The sequence below is a fragment of the Harpegnathos saltator genome, unplaced genomic scaffold (genome assembly GCF_003227715.2).
Source record: "Harpegnathos saltator strain DR-91 unplaced genomic scaffold, Hsal_v8.6 scaffold252, whole genome shotgun sequence".
Taxonomy (NCBI): domain Eukaryota; kingdom Metazoa; phylum Arthropoda; class Insecta; order Hymenoptera; family Formicidae; genus Harpegnathos; species Harpegnathos saltator.
In genome coordinates, this window is record NW_020230042.1 from 403,531 (window position 1) to 420,005 (window position 16,475).

A 16,475-nucleotide genomic window follows, 5' to 3' on the forward strand; every position below is an offset into this window, starting at 1 on the left:
TGGAGCATTCAATGGCCGCGTTCAGTAGACTCAATAGTTGGACAACATTACTAGATTTTCCACTGAATCTCGCTCCTGATTGGTAAATACTTCTGGGTCTATGAAGAATCTAAAAGAATGCTTCAATCACAGACAATAATCACTAAGCGCTCTCTGATCACTTTGTTCTACTGAACGCGGCCATTGAACACTACATTCACTAGATACGTTTCGAAATCGGGTTTGGAAATTTTGGTTTCATAGGATTGGTAGACCTTAAATTAAAGCAGGTTGAACACAGGATACAACAATGCTTGCCGTGCAGCGGAAGTTGGTTAGGAAATATCACATTAGCCAATCAACGTCTCACATGTCGCATGGCATGTATTGTGTACATCTTGAAATTTACATATGTAAATCTTTGCGTATATTAAACAAATATGAAATAAATAAAAAATAATAGTTGTATTTCTTACAGACTCGTTACAAGCTATATTTTAAAAATATAAGGAATATTTATTTAAAGCATAATAGTCATTTATTAAAAAATTAAATATCAAACAAATTTACAATTTATCGTAATAATCCACATGATCGGCTGATTTATATTTATGCTCTCGTAAGATTTGCACAAGATGATTAACCGTTTGTTCTGGAGTTAACACAGTTTTCGTTGTTAATAATTCTTTAAAATACTTTTTAAGATTGAGATCAATTGAATTTTCACACATTTCATAAAACATATTTGTTTCAACAGGTCCCGGTGCGTAAGATAATACATCAACATCAGGATTTTCTAAAGCAAAAACCTGTACAAAAAAGAATTAAAACTTGTAAGGAATAAAAACTTGTAACAAAAAAAAATATATATGTGTATATAGCTTCATTGTGAATAAAAAACTAAATTTAAAATATTAGAGAAGGAAAATGTCTCATCTCATACCTTGAAAAACATCTCTCGTGCTGCTTTCGATGAGCAATAATAGGCACAACCATAGCCTGCTTGAATACCATATTTAGATGTTATATTGATAACCATTTTCTTAATATTTGTATTATTAAACATGTTCATAACTACTGCATTTAGAATGATGGGAATAAAAACATTCAAATCATAATATTCTTTCCAAATATTTAAATCCATCAATTCGTTTGCAACTTTAGACGAATCACCAAGTAAGCCTACATTGTGTACTAAAACCACTCGGTCAAATGAATCTGGCGTAGTTTCCTTCAGCGAACATGATATAGTTTCTACAATAAAATGGAAATGAGAATTAAATTTGTATAATATATATTTTTAGAATATATTATTCAGTTTTATTAAAAAATAAGATTTATATATTTACCTTCTAATATAACTTTAGATGATTTACTTAGATCTATGTTAACAGTATCAACTTTAACTTTAGATGGTATATTCTTAGCTACTTCTTGTAAAGCAGTTAAGTTTCTCGCCAATAACAAAATATGTGAACCGTCTTGCAATAAAGAACCAAATGTTATTGCAATTTGCCGGCCAATGCCATGACTGGCACCAGTCACCAACAAGAAAACTTTACCAGACAATGTTTCAACTGACATATTTTATATTGCAAAAACTTAATCAAATTGATTAAAAATTAAATTATTATTATTTTCTGACTTGTGCTCTGATGATGATTAATTTATCTGTGTTTTTTCTATATTTTGTTCTTGTTCAGCTTCTGTAGTTACTTGAAGTACATCAGCTTTTAAAAGATGAATTAGCTCACTAGCTGTTAAAGCCTATGTACAAAATTATATTGATTTATCCATTATTAATTCTTGATATTACACATGTATATAATATATATACATGTGTATATATATATATATGTATATAATATATATAGTGACATTATTATATCATTTTTACTTATTATTTAATGTTTACCTGTAAGTGAGGAGCTATATGACGTATCAGAGGATTTGAAGCCAATGCAGCCTCTTCTTCTGATAAGGGATTATTCCCAGAAGTAATTAAACGTGCAATGCAATCTTCTTTTGCTACTGACAGTGATGTTACAAGATCCTTCTTTGTGGTACCACCCTGAAGAACTTTCAATCTAGAATCTGTACCAGAAACGAGTTAAATATTACAATTTTATCTACTTATTATCTTATCATTACCCTATCAATATGTTCCTTCTTGATGTCAAAGATCATAATATTAGTTTTAAAATATCAATAAGCAAGATATATATAATCATATATAGTCAATGGTCACATTCAGCAGAAAAAGCTGTTTACTAAATGCTTAATGATTATTAACTATGATTGGAGTATTCTTTTAGATCTTTAACAAATCCAAGGAAATGAACCAATCAGGAACGATAATCACTAAGCATTAAGTAAGCAGCTTTTTCTGCTGAACGCGGCCAATAAATCAATCTGATACAGCAATATCAATATTAGCAACATTAGACATTAAAAATATTTAACATTAAATTCATATGTATAAAATATATTAAAATAAAAATATTTTTTTAATTATATCACACTTTATCATTAATAAATACATATTATTCTATCAATATGTGCAGAACAGAAAACTGAACTTATCAAAATTCTTTTTACCATATGTTTAATATATCAATGTATATTTGACATTATTGAGGAATATTAACAAATTAATACAATTAATACAATTAGGTAATTATTTATAAGACGGGCTTCACCTTGGATTTCGCTCAAACTCACCTATCTTGTGTATTTTGACGTATAGAAGCCGAATCTGCAAGTAAAAATGGTCGCTCGGCTCTAGTTTGCGAGAAATAAATAGTTAAAAAGTGACACATGTGAGGTTAGGAAACCTGTCATGTCGGTAATACAGAGACTATGGTCTGTTTTTTTTAGTCGAAAAATGTAAAATAGTACATGTTGGGGAGGGGCGAAGCCCTCTCCCCAAAGCATTTTCATATATTAAACATATGAAAATGTCTCAAACATATGTATACATACAGTACCAAACATATGTGTATACATACACACACACACACAGGGTGCAAGGGGGGCCTTCGGCCCCGCTCCCGCATCCTCCCCGTCCTCGTTGCACGTTGAAAGTATAGCAAGGCCCCCTTGCACCTCCCGTGTGTGTGTGTGTGTGTGTGTGTGTGTACATATGTGGTACTGCATGCATACATGTGAAACTTCATTTCTCCTTTCTTTCAGACTTTCATTTGTTACATATCCCCCTCCTGCACCATTCTCGTTGCGCATTGAAAATTATATCCACAAGTCTCTGTATTACCGACATGACAGATTTCCTAACCTCGCATGTGTCACTTTTTAACCATTTATTTCTCGCAAATTAGAGCCGAGCGACCATTTTTACTTGCAGATTCGGTTTTTATACGTCAAAATACACAAGATAGGTAAGTTTGAGCGAAATCCAAGGTGAGGCCCGTCTTCTAAATAATTACCCAATATTATATATATATATATAACTTTTCTGTATTTAAGATATGAGATTTGCATCTTACATAGTTTTTGCAGATACTGCTCTGAATCAGACAACCGTTGATCGTCGAGATTCTTATCCAGAAAAGAGTCTTCAAATCGATTGTTTGATTCGTCAGTCCTCACCGTTTGCGTAATTACTGCTGCTTCACGCCAAGGATCATTAATATTAGTTTTCATCTTGTGATATCACGCACAAAATGACACAAGATAACTCTTATCATTTCCGATTAATCTAACCTGCGGTTGGAAATAGCAGGGTGCCAACTTAAATTCTAATGGGCTGCATTCAGCAGACTCAATAGTTGGAAAGCATTACTAGATTTTCCACTGAATCTCGCTCCTAATTGGTAAATACTTCTGGGTCTATGAAGAATCTAAAAGAATACTCCAATCACAGACAATAATCACTAAGCGCTCTCTGATCACTTTGTTCTACTGAACGCGGCCAAAGTGTGTGTGTGGGATAATAGTGGTAATAATTATAGCAATATGATGGTAGTAGTAATGATAATAACAATAATAGCAATAAAAATGATATTATTATAAGAATAGTGGCAGGGTCACGCGTTGATTGCTATTTTGAATGAAGTTATTTTTATAATGTATATTGAACGAGAGAAAGAGAGAGAGAGAGAGAGAGAGAGAGAGTTGGCAGAAATGCTCACAGAGGACACTACTATAGGATTTGTCAGTGAATTTGGTACAGTTTGGATAGGTTTAGGAAAGATTTGATAAGCTCTAGCGATTTGGTTTTGGGAATTATATCTAGGGAGGATAAAGCCAGCGGCACACGGTGCTTGTTTCCGTGTTGGATTGCTTGCTGGATGAAAATACTGCGTTCTGATTGGTGCATTTCCATCCATCTTCGGAAATGTACCAATCATAACGCAATATTTTCATCCAGCAAGCAATCCAGCACGAAAACAAGCACCGTGTGCCGCTGGCTTAAATTTAGGTTGGAAACGTTACATCCACCTTTAATTTAAGGCAATTAATTTAAAGTTCATTTATAGATTCTTCGTAGCCAATAAAACAATCTATACAACATTTGAAGATGAATTTAAACGATCTTAAATTTCAGATAACTATTTTATAAATATGACCGATCACATAAAATAAACTACTTTCGCCATCTACTCAGAAAAGATGCTACTATATGAAACTCATCCATTTCAGATCGGTTTTATGGCGCTACTTTGGTGTGACAACGTGTCTATTCGTGGCAGGAGTCTGTCAAATAGTGCACGATGAAATTCGTGAATAGGTTATTCCTCTTCCTTTTTGCTTTCGTTAGCGTAAATGCTGGCGGCCCAACTCTTGTTTTACTCGACAATCTTGCAATCAGAGAGACACATTCAATATTCTTCAAGACATTACAGGGTATCCGCAAAAATTATTATTTTACTACTTCTAACCTTCACCGATATATTGCCGGCACCGCTATCAATAAAACTATAGTTTATCTAGGAAAAACTGATAACATATGATGCTAGCAATATTAATATACATTTAAAATTTAATTGTAATTGTAAATATTGAGGATTATAAAGGAATATTCCTTCTTATATTTCAGTATATTTAAAGTTTAAATTCAACGAATACATAATTAGTATTAGTACGGAACTCATTATATATTGATGATTATTTCCAATGAATCTATATGTACAGTGTTTCAACATAATTTTTATAATAAAGACTTTGACATAATTTGTAAAATAAAAAATGACCAATACATAATAGATATTTAATGAGTGATATAAGTATGATAGATATAAATATAGATAGTAGGTATTTAACAATATATTTTAAAATTATTTTACAGATGGCGGTTATATATTAACTTTTAAATCAGCTGATGATGCAAATTTGCAACTCTCCAAGTATGGTGAATTCTTATACGAGCACTTAATAATATTTGCTCCTACTGTTGAGGAATTTGGTGGTGCTCTGAATGTGGAGACAATAACAGATTTTATAGATGGTGGTGGAAATGTTTTGATTGCTGGCTCCTCACAATCTGGTGATGCCTTGCATGAATTAGCCTCAGAATGTGGCTTGGAAATAGATGAAGAAGGTTCTGCTGTAATTGACCACATGAACTATGATATTTCTGATAGTGGCCAACATACTACCATAGTAGCTGATCCATCAAATCTGATAGATGCTCCAGTTATTGTTGGAAGTAAAAATATCCCACCATTGCTTTATCAAGGAACTGGTCTGATTGCGGATATAGAAAATCCTTTGATTTTGCGCTTATTATCAGCATCAACCTCAGCATATACATATAACTCAGACCAACCAGTTAAGGATTATCCACATGGAGTCGGCAAAAATACTCTGTTGATAGCAGCTCTACAAGCCAGAAATAATGCCAGAGTTCTATTCTCAGGTTCATTGTTCTTCTTCAGTGATGAAGCATTCACTAGTCCAGTACAAAAGGGACAAGGTAAATAAAATAATAAAACAATATATTTGATCTCTTTTCTATTAGTAGAAAAAGATTATTAGCTGTATTCTTTTATTGACAACATTTTTCACTCGATATCTTTATATTGAAGTTACTTAAAAAGTAAATTTGTCAATCTAACTATCCATTAAATTTACAATCTTTAGTATATTCTGATTTACTATACTCTATACTGATTTACTCTATACTGATTTACTATACTCTATACTGATTTAGTATACTCTGATGTATTTAAATTATTCATTAAGTTATTGTGTTAAAGTAGAATCTACATCAGAATCATTGATAAACATCTACTTAAATTTGATCTTACTCAGGTGGTCAGAAATATGAGAAATCTGGGAACCAAGTAATGGCTAAAACTATGGCACAGTGGGTATTTAAGGAAAATGGTGTCATACGTGTATCATCTGTTCACCACCATAGAATTGGTGAATCACAGCCACCTGCTGCATATACCATCATGGATGATGTAGTATATTCTATCAACGTGGAGCAACTATCATCAGGTGGCAAATGGGTGCCATATGAGACGAATGATCTGCAGTTGGAATTTGTACGGATTGATCCGTTTGTGCGTATGACTATGAAACCAGTAGGAAATGGTAGCTATGAAGGCAGATTCAAAATACCAGATGTCTATGGTGTGTACCAATTTAAGGTGGATTATTCGCGCGTCGGATTGACACATCTGTATAGCACCACACAAGTGTCTGTACGTCCATTACAACATACGCAATACGAGCGTTTTATACCGAGTGCATTCCCATATTACATAAGTGCATTCTCTATGATGGGTGGTGTATTTTTGTTTTCACTCGTATTTTTACATTACAAAGAGGACACAAAGCCCAAGTCTGAGTAATTCGCGGGACAGTATCCTATTTATGCAATTACGAATATATCATTTTTCATTCTGTTTTTTTTTTATTAGATTTTTACTTCAAAAGAACTTAGTGTTATTTTCTAAAAATATAGTACTATGAAAAACTTATAAAAATAGAAAATTGAAAGTGCTCATATAATCTGGGAGGTAATCAAGAATTTCTTTTTCTTCTAGTATGAATTCGTGAAAAGTGAACACTTTCAAGAAAATTTATAATTTTTAAGAGTTCATGTTATAGGAAATATTCATGATTTCCTTTCCTGGATAGATTAATAGATTTCAAATATTGCAAATGGACAACATAATTGAAAGATATACACCTATATATATATATATATATATATATATTAGGATATTTTATAGTACTTCTAATCTAATGTATTAATATTGAAAGAAAAGTTTTCTCAAATGTTTTTTTGTATTTCTTTAAAAAATAATACTATTCATATGTACATAAACCAGTAAGTACTTTTATATGTAATACAAATTATAATAATCAGAAATAAATATTAAATATTACTCAACACATACATACACAATTATTCACACTATTATATTGAATTATTTCTAACATGAACAAAGATTTCTGAGTTTGTCATTTCAATTTAATTAGTTTTCAAGTTTTCATTTTAATTAAAATTTTGCTACTAAAATTTATTTATTATGAAAATAGTATTTTAAAACAAACTGGACAAGTTTGTTCGATACTGTGACATAGCTTACCATATTATGACTGTTAATAAATTTTTATGACTAAATAACAAATATGCTCTTTAAAATTCTGTCGATGTTGAATATTTTTTTATATGAGGTTTTATTTTTTACGTCATAAATAATGATACTCTTTTGAATAATTGCATTTTATAGTTGCATTATGTCGCGCAGTTTGTAGTAAAAATATTATATAGATATACGTATATTTGACATTTTATAGAAAATAAAGTAAAAATTAGAAGTTAGTTAAAAAATTATATATATATATATATATAATAAACATAATTATAAAGAATAGATCTAGGCTGTGTTCCAAAATTCACTGCCAGTACTGAAAATACATAGTTTATGTCACGGATATTATAGATTTTCACTGCTAGCAGAATATTGGAACGCAGCCCTAAATTATTAGATCGGTATACACAGGATGCGGCACACTTGCCGCGTGGCGAAAGTTGGCTAGGGAATACTGCGGTAGCCATTCAGCATCTTGCTTGCCTAAAAATAGTATTTACAAACACGCAGTATTTAGGATGTTGATTAGCTACTGCGAAATTCTCTAACCAACTTTTGACGTGTGGCAAACGTTACCGCATCCTATGTGCAACTGGTCTTTCTTATTCTTTAAATAATCAACGTAATATATATGGTCTGTTCTTTGTAGCTGCACTGTTAAACTGGTGCAATAAGTTAGTGAGATAAATATAGGTTTTCTCACTCTAGTTTATTGCACCAGTTCAGCAGTGCAGCTACAAAGAACAGACCAATAGATATCCAGAAGGGACGTGTATTTGATTGAATATTTTTAGTGATTTTTGAACCAGGGAATGTGACGGTACTAAAGCCAAGCTTGTATGTTATATAGGTATTTTCATTACTAGGTATTTCCCAAATGAAAATAGCATGACGATTCAGATATTAGCCAATAGGATGAAACCTTCAAAATATTTAAACTTGAATCCAACGTATAGTTGATGTCGTTGATACTGCATCGTTAGTCGTTCGGACGCCTGTGTTCATGTATGTGAGTTTTCCAAGTGAAATATAATGGTATATGGATTAAAAAATACGAATTAACAAGTGCAATTTTGGAGATATTACGGGGATATAATAATTGTTTCTTTTGACGAAATGTAAGTAACGTAAATATTCTGTAAAGGAAAAGCACACCTTTCCCACTAAATTTTTATATCTTTTATATCTTAAATTTGCAATTTTTGTGCATCAATATTGCAAAATTCTGTCACAATTTTATCTCGAAACTCAGGTCAATTTCATGTTAGAAATTTGTTGTGAACATTGATAGAATTTTGCTAATGAGACATTGCTAGTATTTGTTGTTAAATCTGGTTTCTCTATTTCAACAATTGTTGTACTTGTATATGTAACAATACAAAAACAGTTATTTTTATTAATTTTTCAAGATTAAAAATAGTATATGTGCACATATTTAATATTCTATTTCAAAAGTTAGGTTCACATATTATATTTTAAATATAAAATAATAATATTAATATTATTAAATATTAATAAATAATATAATAAATATAATATAAATAATATTAATATTATTAAAATAATAATATTAATATAAAATATATAGCAGTTTATAATTTTGTGTTTTTATGTTTCAGATTATCATCAACTTCTGCTATTTAGTTGGTATTTTATACATTTTGACGTCATAGTAATTTTCTTTTATTTTTATGACTTAACATTAGAGTCCTTGTAAAGTATAATTTGTACCTTTGCATTATACATCACTCAAATGGATAAGATGGATTCGTTTATCGCACCACAATGGATGGATTTTACTGAAAGCATTAGTCCACAGATACCAATGAAAGATTATTTTGACAAAGAACATGCGATACATGGACGTATAGTGGAGCTTGGTGACTTGCCTATGGAAAATGCTGAGAATATATCAACTAATATACTATGTGTGAGCAAAGAGGCACAACAGGATCAGGATATTATAAAGAATGCTCCTGTTATAGTTGTTTCCTCAAAATATCGCAAAAAGACAGACAAAACAGAAACAGGACAAATCACTTATGATGATGTGCTTACTGATGCGATGGAAAAATTAAAACTCTGTAAAAAGCCGCTTAAATCTAAAGATATGCTAAGCAAAACCATCCAGGATCCTACTTTTAAAACACCAAATATGTTTACCACAAAATCATCTAGATCTGTCGGCTATCGTAGCGTACCAAACAAGTCTGTTCAATGTAATACTGCACGTAGATCCGTGAGAACTGATAAAGATGTTTGTACATTAGAGAAGAATAATGATATAACTCCATGTAAAACAAAAGTATCGACCAGTTCTCTGTGTGAACAAGATAAAGCTAGTGTAAAAGATGATATTTTGGAAAAAGCAGATGTTCAAATAAATGACCATGAGAATGAGGGAGAAGAATATACTGTAAAAGAATATACTGAGGAACATGAACAGAACAAAGGAGAAGATCAAATAGCATCACATGATAAGGAAGAACAAATGGATAATGACAAAGAAGAACAGAATGATGTGGATGCCATAATTGGGAAACATAGTCATGCGCAATCCCATAAATCGCGTACTTCTGTCCTCACATGGAAGAATGGCAGACGAAGCTTGAACAAGCACCGAGGGTCCAATCGTTTTGTCAGTCTGGCAGAAGCAGTGTTACGCTTCCAAAATGATATACCTAAGCGCTTTCGCACTAAGTCTAACAAGGACCCTTTAGGAACGTCGCAAAATCCATCGTTGAAGTCGTCACTACATCATCGTCTAAAGCCGACGATACCGATTTCGCCAGCGCTTACGTCAAAGAATAGGATACGCGGAGTTACTGTACTGAGTCAGGAAGAGCGTGAAAAGCTGGAAATGAAGGAGATGAAAAAACATCAGATTAAGGCAAATCCTGTACCACTCAGTGTTCTGCGAGGTCCTGCACGTCCTGTATCAAAAGCCGTCGCGAAGAAACCCACATTAGCCAACGTTGCAGAGAACTCTTCCTCCGCTTCTATGACGCAGCATCCTGAGAAAACTGCTACTAACATCTCGGCTCGGCTCAAGAATTCTGCAACCCTGCATCATGATAAAATGTCGATGAAGAATACTGTTACAAAGGTATTAGTAACTGATCCCACTGGAATCATTGTAGAATACGAAAAGATACCGTATTTCGGTGTGCCCAAAGACGGCACTGCGAGAAGCGTAACGCGTGTTGTACCGTTCAGCTTCGAGGCACGCAACAAGGATCTGCAAATGAAAAAAGAACAACGATTAAAGAGTTTGCAGGAGGCGAGCAAAGCAAAGACGGAATTCCACGCTAGACCGATGCCGAATATCTCCAAGCCACCGTTAACCACGCCGCTACCGGCTATAAAGCAGCAGAAAGAAAAGAGGAAGACAATGATGCAGCAGTGTCCATTCAGTTTCGAGGAGCGTGACAAGAATTTGTCGAAGAAGAAGGAAGAACTGGCGAAGCAGATGCTTAAAGAAGACAAGCAGATGCGTATGTTTCACGCGAAGCCAGCACCGATTTTCAAGCCCGTAATGGTGCGCGGTATATCTAAGGAATACTTATCGATGAAGGAGATCACGAAAACGGAAAAGGAGCATATGATGGATAAATATGACGACCAAGAAAACGAAAAACCAAATATTGTTTCTACCGAGAAGACGCAGGAAAGCAAATGTATGCAGAAAACGAAGAAGAGGATCGCATGTATTACTGTCGATAAACACAATGTAAAAGACAAAAGACCAGAAGAAAACACTATAAAAACAACCTTACCGCTAGAATTGAACACTGACAAGAGAGCAAAGGAACGACGCGAGTTTGATGAGAAAATGAAGCGCAAAGAAATGGAGGAGGAGACTAAGCGTGAGGAAGAGAAGAAAAGGCAGCAAGAAAACGAAAAACAGATGAGAGCTGAACAGCGCAAGTTGATGGAGGTGAAAGCTAGACCCATGCCGACATATAAATCATTGATCATCACTAAAGCAGCAAAACCGTTAACGGAACCACAAAGTCCTGCGTTAAGTAACAAATACAGATCAAAACAGCCATGAATAAAACGCAATATATTAAAATTGATTAAAATATTCTTTTGTTTTCGTTTCTTCTGGTTGTTTGTATCTATTCGATTTTCAAGAATTTACCATGCTTCATTACATAGCCCTAGATAAAAAGTAGCGTTAGTTTGATAACATATATTTTACGGGTTTCATAATGGGATATATGTATATTTATGTAAAAGTTATAACTATGTAATATTATGAAGTATACAAATAAAAGTCTATCGTGATGTCTTTCTAATTCTGAATGAGTATATGTACGGCATTATTTAAATACTGATAAATCGCATAGAGTTCCGTGGTTTGTATTCAATAAAAAGATATAATTACATACTGTTCACTAAATATCATTTTATTTTATTTTTCTCTTGAACTGATTTGAGTCAAAATCGTATAATATAATCCTTAAAAAATAATTAACAGTTTTTTTAACAATTTCACATAGTTATATATTATAATTGGTTGTATTAACTTGTACATATGTACATATTTATATATGGGATACCTCATAAATTGTGATTGGATTTTAATAGTATATTCATTAAGTAAATTAAATTAATTTTTCATTTAATAAACACATCAAGATCAATTTTTTGTAATTTACTGATTTTAATATGTTTTTGTATTGTGTGTGAGAATGTAAAATAGAAAGACAAAATTATGCAATTATATACATATATATGTATATGTGTGTGTGTGTGTGTGTGTGTGTGTAATATTTCAATTAATACCCTCATATTTTTTTATTATACAATGACAAATCTTTTATTTTAGAATATGATTTAAATGAAAAGCAATTTGAAAAATTTAATAATGTTGGTAATTATATATGCATGTATGTTAACAAATTCTTGTTTAAATATCATTAACTTTAAAGTAGTTGTAAGATTCAATCGAGTGAACAACGTATAAAAATTAATTTTCTTATAAATTCATATGAAATTAAAATTTTTATATTCAATATTCTATAAGTTAGAAGGTACATATGTATGTGTCTAAGTGTTGCGTGTACATGTACGAAATTGATAAAAAGTATATAACATAACATAAATACCATCACATAATTATGTATTATTTACTAACATAATTATTTTATCATTTAACACTTTTCCTTTATGCACTTTTTTTTATGCACACGTAAAAAAGTAATATTTTAATCCCAATGATTTTAATATATAAGATAATAATATATAATAATAATAGTGAAAAGACTGGCTAATATATAAGCAATAGTGAAAATACTTTTTAATTTGAAAAATACTAGACAAATAATTATGTGGTCATAACCTATAATTTTCATATTGAAGAAAAATGTATTTGCAACGTTTTTATATCCACTTATATATTTACAAATATATTTTATAAGAGATAACTTTTGCACTGTTTAGTATATGTATGTATACTTAAATCATATAATTGAAGTTTACATATGTCGTTAAGAATCTTGTGGATATAAACATTCCAATTTTTACAATAAATGTGCACTTTATGTACACTAGATCAATGATCACTTCACAATCTACTAAAAAATACTATGAATAATTATAACAATGCGAATGTATGTGTATGTGGTTTAAAAATGAAGTAGAAATGAATGTTGACTAACACTATGTTGATCACTTGGTCATCTGAATTTTTAAACAATTTAACAGTTTATGTTACGTTTTTATAACACTATACTAATTGCTCCGAACTGGTAGCACTGAGATCCAGCAAACGCCATGCAGCTTTGGGATTGAGTTCCGTTCGATCGCGACACAATACCCAAATATAATTAACGCGCATCACTTTCTGTGGATCTCCTTCGACCACTTCGTTTTTCGAATTCCTCACGCACATGATTTGTTGACATTGAAAACCAATGATTAAAACTGGGCCTTGATCCATCATCTTACCCATCATCAAATCCACATTATCGATATCTACGATAAAAATGTTCGTTTATTAATCTGATAATGTAGCTTTACTCAGAATATTTCGAAAAAGATAAATAAATATATATATACATATAAATCCGAATATGCTCGAAAAAAGGGAATTATTAATTTAAGAGATTTAGCTGTAATACCTAGAATTTTGCTATCCAAACGATATCCTAGTTTTTGTACTTCTTTGAGCGGTTGTGCAATTACATTATAAGGCGCTTCATGACACCAATCCTTCAAAATTTCTAGGTCTCCTCTGACCATTGCCTCGAGAATATTTGGGATAAAATCTGTCTCGCAATCCTTCAAGAATTGTATTCTGCTAAAATTAGGATCTAGTTTACAGATTTCTGTTAGAGTTTCTGACAGTTCGGTCTTTTGAAATAATCCGCCTATAATATCCGTAACTTTGTCTGTAAGCAATCTGGAAGCGCGCAGTACAGCATTATCCGACTCATCATATTTAATCTTCCAGTCCATTACTTTATTCACATATGGGTTATTATCCTTCAAAATAAAATTCAATAAAATTATATAATTGCAATATATGTGTACATACAGAATGTTTGGTAAAACATTATGGGTTAATTCCACAGAAACAATAGAAAAAATTTCTATGAAATTTGATATAGTTTTAGATCTCTTTTGTTGCTATACAAAAACAGTATATTCATGACAAAAGGTTGAGAATAATAATACCTTAAATTTTTGCCAAGCATTGGAAAACACAAAGTCTTTATGTACTTCCATTCCTGTTGTTTTCTGATCAGGTATAATATCTTTAGGTTCTATTACTACCTCTTTCCTTTTCCGTAGCTTTTTAGGTGGAACATAAACTTGGCCTACATTAAGCAATAATGAAATTGAAACTGCTTTCTATTTGTCTCTAGTCAGCCAAATTTATCTACCTAGAATTCCGTGTTGGTCAAGTTCATTCCGTACAGCTTCCGCAGTGTCTGATATTGTTTGAAACGCACCGGTCTTACCAAGTGCTTGGCTTTTTTCAGAAATTGCCTCTGCTGCATCTCTGGCTGACTTTGTGATTCCTTCACCTAACTGCCCGGCACGTTTGCCCAATTCAGTTTTACTTGCATCTTCAATAACTTCTTGTACCTTTTAAATATAAACTTATGCAATTATATATGCAACAATTTATATACAGTGCACATTAATATGAAATAATTATAATATGCGTACTTTTTCTTTGAGTGTATCTAGTTTTTCTTTGATAACTTCTGAACTTTTATTAGCTTCAGATTCAACAGTATTAAATTTTTGTCGTGCCATTCGTAATGCTTCTGACTGTTCCAGTTTCTGAGCTTCTTCTCTAAATTTTTCTAAAGATTGTTTCATTTCCTTATTTTTCTGCATCTCTTGCTTGATATTCTCGACAAACTGAGACAGAAAACTTGGTCGCCGTGCTTGATTTGAATACAATCGAATCTACAAATATATTAAAGTTAATTAACAGCATTGTACTTGATTAAAACCAGGAAACTTACTGATTGTATTTGTATAAGCAACTCCATTGATGTTGGCTGAGGAACATGTGATAAAAAACATTTTTTTGAGCCATATTTTAAGCCTCCTACGGGTTGTATTGATCGCACAATTCCTTTTAGGCATGCTCTGTATGTTGCAATGTTCTGAAACTATCACAATATCAGTTACATTTTTGTTTTAAATTAATAGTACATCTACACAGATTTCCTCATATTTAAAAGTACTTGCAAATTATTTATTTTATTAATATATATTTTTTAATAATAATTATATTGTTTCCTCAAAATAAATTTAATTAAAGAAATGTATCATTGATGTTTATGTTGAGTTCATGCTTTTTAGAAGTCATTTAGTTAATGAAAGCAAATAAAGCACATTTTTATAAAAATAATCTATTTAATGAAATATCGTGGGTTTTAATAATTGTACAACGGCCATAATAGTACAAATAAATTTTGTGAGCAAAAGCTTTGCAAAAGATAACCTCCATGTTAATGGAAAATGCACCGGCTTACGTAAACGAAATTATGAATTATGCGTAATTATCAAATATCATAGATATATTGTTTTGCTAGCGAGACTGCGTTACCAAATGGCAAAGCTTTAGTTAATAATTCAATTTATTCACCATTTTAATTACGATAGATTTATCTGCCTTCTGTAAAAAAAAAATCCTTGTGAATACGTCAAATGCTGACGAAATGTTCGACTGCCATGTGTCGTCAATGTCGCCATCTGTTGTTAGAAATCGCAATTTAATTGTTTCTTAAAGCTGACTGTAGATGGTTTAGATCGATTTAGGTTACCCGTATTTGCAATTGTACATGAAATGGTGGATTTATCACATGTATAAAAAAGGATAAAAATATAAAACGAATACTTTGATTAATAAAGTATCTGATAGATCCCAAATATACAATATTAAAATGTACTTGTGTCTATATATATTTGCGCAATATGAGGAAATAAATGATGTCATTATTATATTGTATTATACATTAAATTAATTAAACACAAAATTATGTTTTCTTAATGCATATGTTTCATGTTATGGAAAGTGGATCTCTACTACTACTACTACTACTAGAAAAATAAAAGAAGATAGATGTGTAAACGCACATCTATTGTTGAATAACTTTCCTTTAAAAAAATATATAGAGAGAACAGCGCTATGTACTGTTAAGATGGCAGATTTGCCGATTTTCGTCTTGCATGTATAATGCATTTAGAGTTAAGATCAATTCTTCTTAGTTGCATTAAATTATATTTTATGTAGGCCGCAGGCTTAATATGTAAACTTTACCGAACAAAATATAGTCACATGTGCAACACCAATGACATCTATTGAAATCGGTAATGAACTTTGCTCTCACCCAATATAAGAGAATAGTAAAAAATGAAATAATTCTATATTATATACAACAATGGACAGGTAGAAAA

The 16,475-nt window shown here is 31.6% G+C and overlaps 5 protein-coding genes across 5 annotated transcripts; 2 read left to right on the forward strand and 3 right to left on the reverse strand.

The window, feature by feature from the left end:
- Positions 1–504: 504 nt before the first annotated feature.
- Sptr (Sepiapterin reductase) lies at positions 505–1,563 on the reverse strand. The gene is made up of 3 exons (XM_011147885.3): positions 1,329–1,563; positions 923–1,233; positions 505–788 (listed from the first exon to the last, which is right to left on the reverse strand). The coding sequence occupies exons 1-3, from the start codon at positions 1,561–1,563 to the stop codon at positions 546–548; spliced, it is 789 nt and encodes a 262-aa protein (XP_011146187.1). The 3' UTR covers positions 505–545.
- On the reverse strand, positions 1,557–3,712 carry LOC105187202 (uncharacterized). Its single transcript, XM_011147884.2, has 3 exons — positions 3,483–3,712; positions 1,895–2,073; positions 1,557–1,746 (listed from the first exon to the last, which is right to left on the reverse strand). Exons 1-3 carry the CDS (start codon positions 3,637–3,639, stop codon positions 1,642–1,644), a joined length of 441 nt encoding a protein of 146 aa, XP_011146186.1. The 5' UTR covers positions 3,640–3,712; the 3' UTR covers positions 1,557–1,641.
- A 936-nt stretch (positions 3,713–4,648) lies between these two features.
- Ost48 (dolichyl-diphosphooligosaccharide--protein glycosyltransferase non-catalytic subunit Ost48) lies at positions 4,649–7,156 on the forward strand. The gene is made up of 3 exons (XM_011147887.3): positions 4,649–4,842; positions 5,285–5,911; positions 6,250–7,156. The coding sequence occupies exons 1-3, from the start codon at positions 4,710–4,712 to the stop codon at positions 6,795–6,797; spliced, it is 1,308 nt and encodes a 435-aa protein (XP_011146189.1). The 5' UTR covers positions 4,649–4,709; the 3' UTR covers positions 6,798–7,156.
- A 1,335-nt stretch (positions 7,157–8,491) lies between these two features.
- Positions 8,492–11,848, forward strand: LOC105187205 (targeting protein for Xklp2). Its single transcript, XM_011147888.3, has 2 exons — positions 8,492–8,665; positions 9,167–11,848. The coding sequence occupies exon 2, from the start codon at positions 9,301–9,303 to the stop codon at positions 11,599–11,601; it is 2,301 nt and encodes a 766-aa protein (XP_011146190.1). The 5' UTR covers positions 8,492–8,665; positions 9,167–9,300; the 3' UTR covers positions 11,602–11,848.
- Positions 11,849–12,905: 1,057 nt separating this feature from the next.
- Positions 12,906–15,772, reverse strand: LOC105187206 (mitochondrial import inner membrane translocase subunit TIM44). Its single transcript, XM_011147889.3, has 7 exons — positions 15,664–15,772; positions 15,035–15,184; positions 14,730–14,975; positions 14,441–14,645; positions 14,232–14,374; positions 13,676–14,039; positions 12,906–13,529 (listed from the first exon to the last, which is right to left on the reverse strand). Exons 1-7 carry the CDS (start codon positions 15,664–15,666, stop codon positions 13,282–13,284), a joined length of 1,359 nt encoding a protein of 452 aa, XP_011146191.1. The 5' UTR covers positions 15,667–15,772; the 3' UTR covers positions 12,906–13,281.
- Between the last annotated feature and the right edge of the window lie 703 nt (positions 15,773–16,475).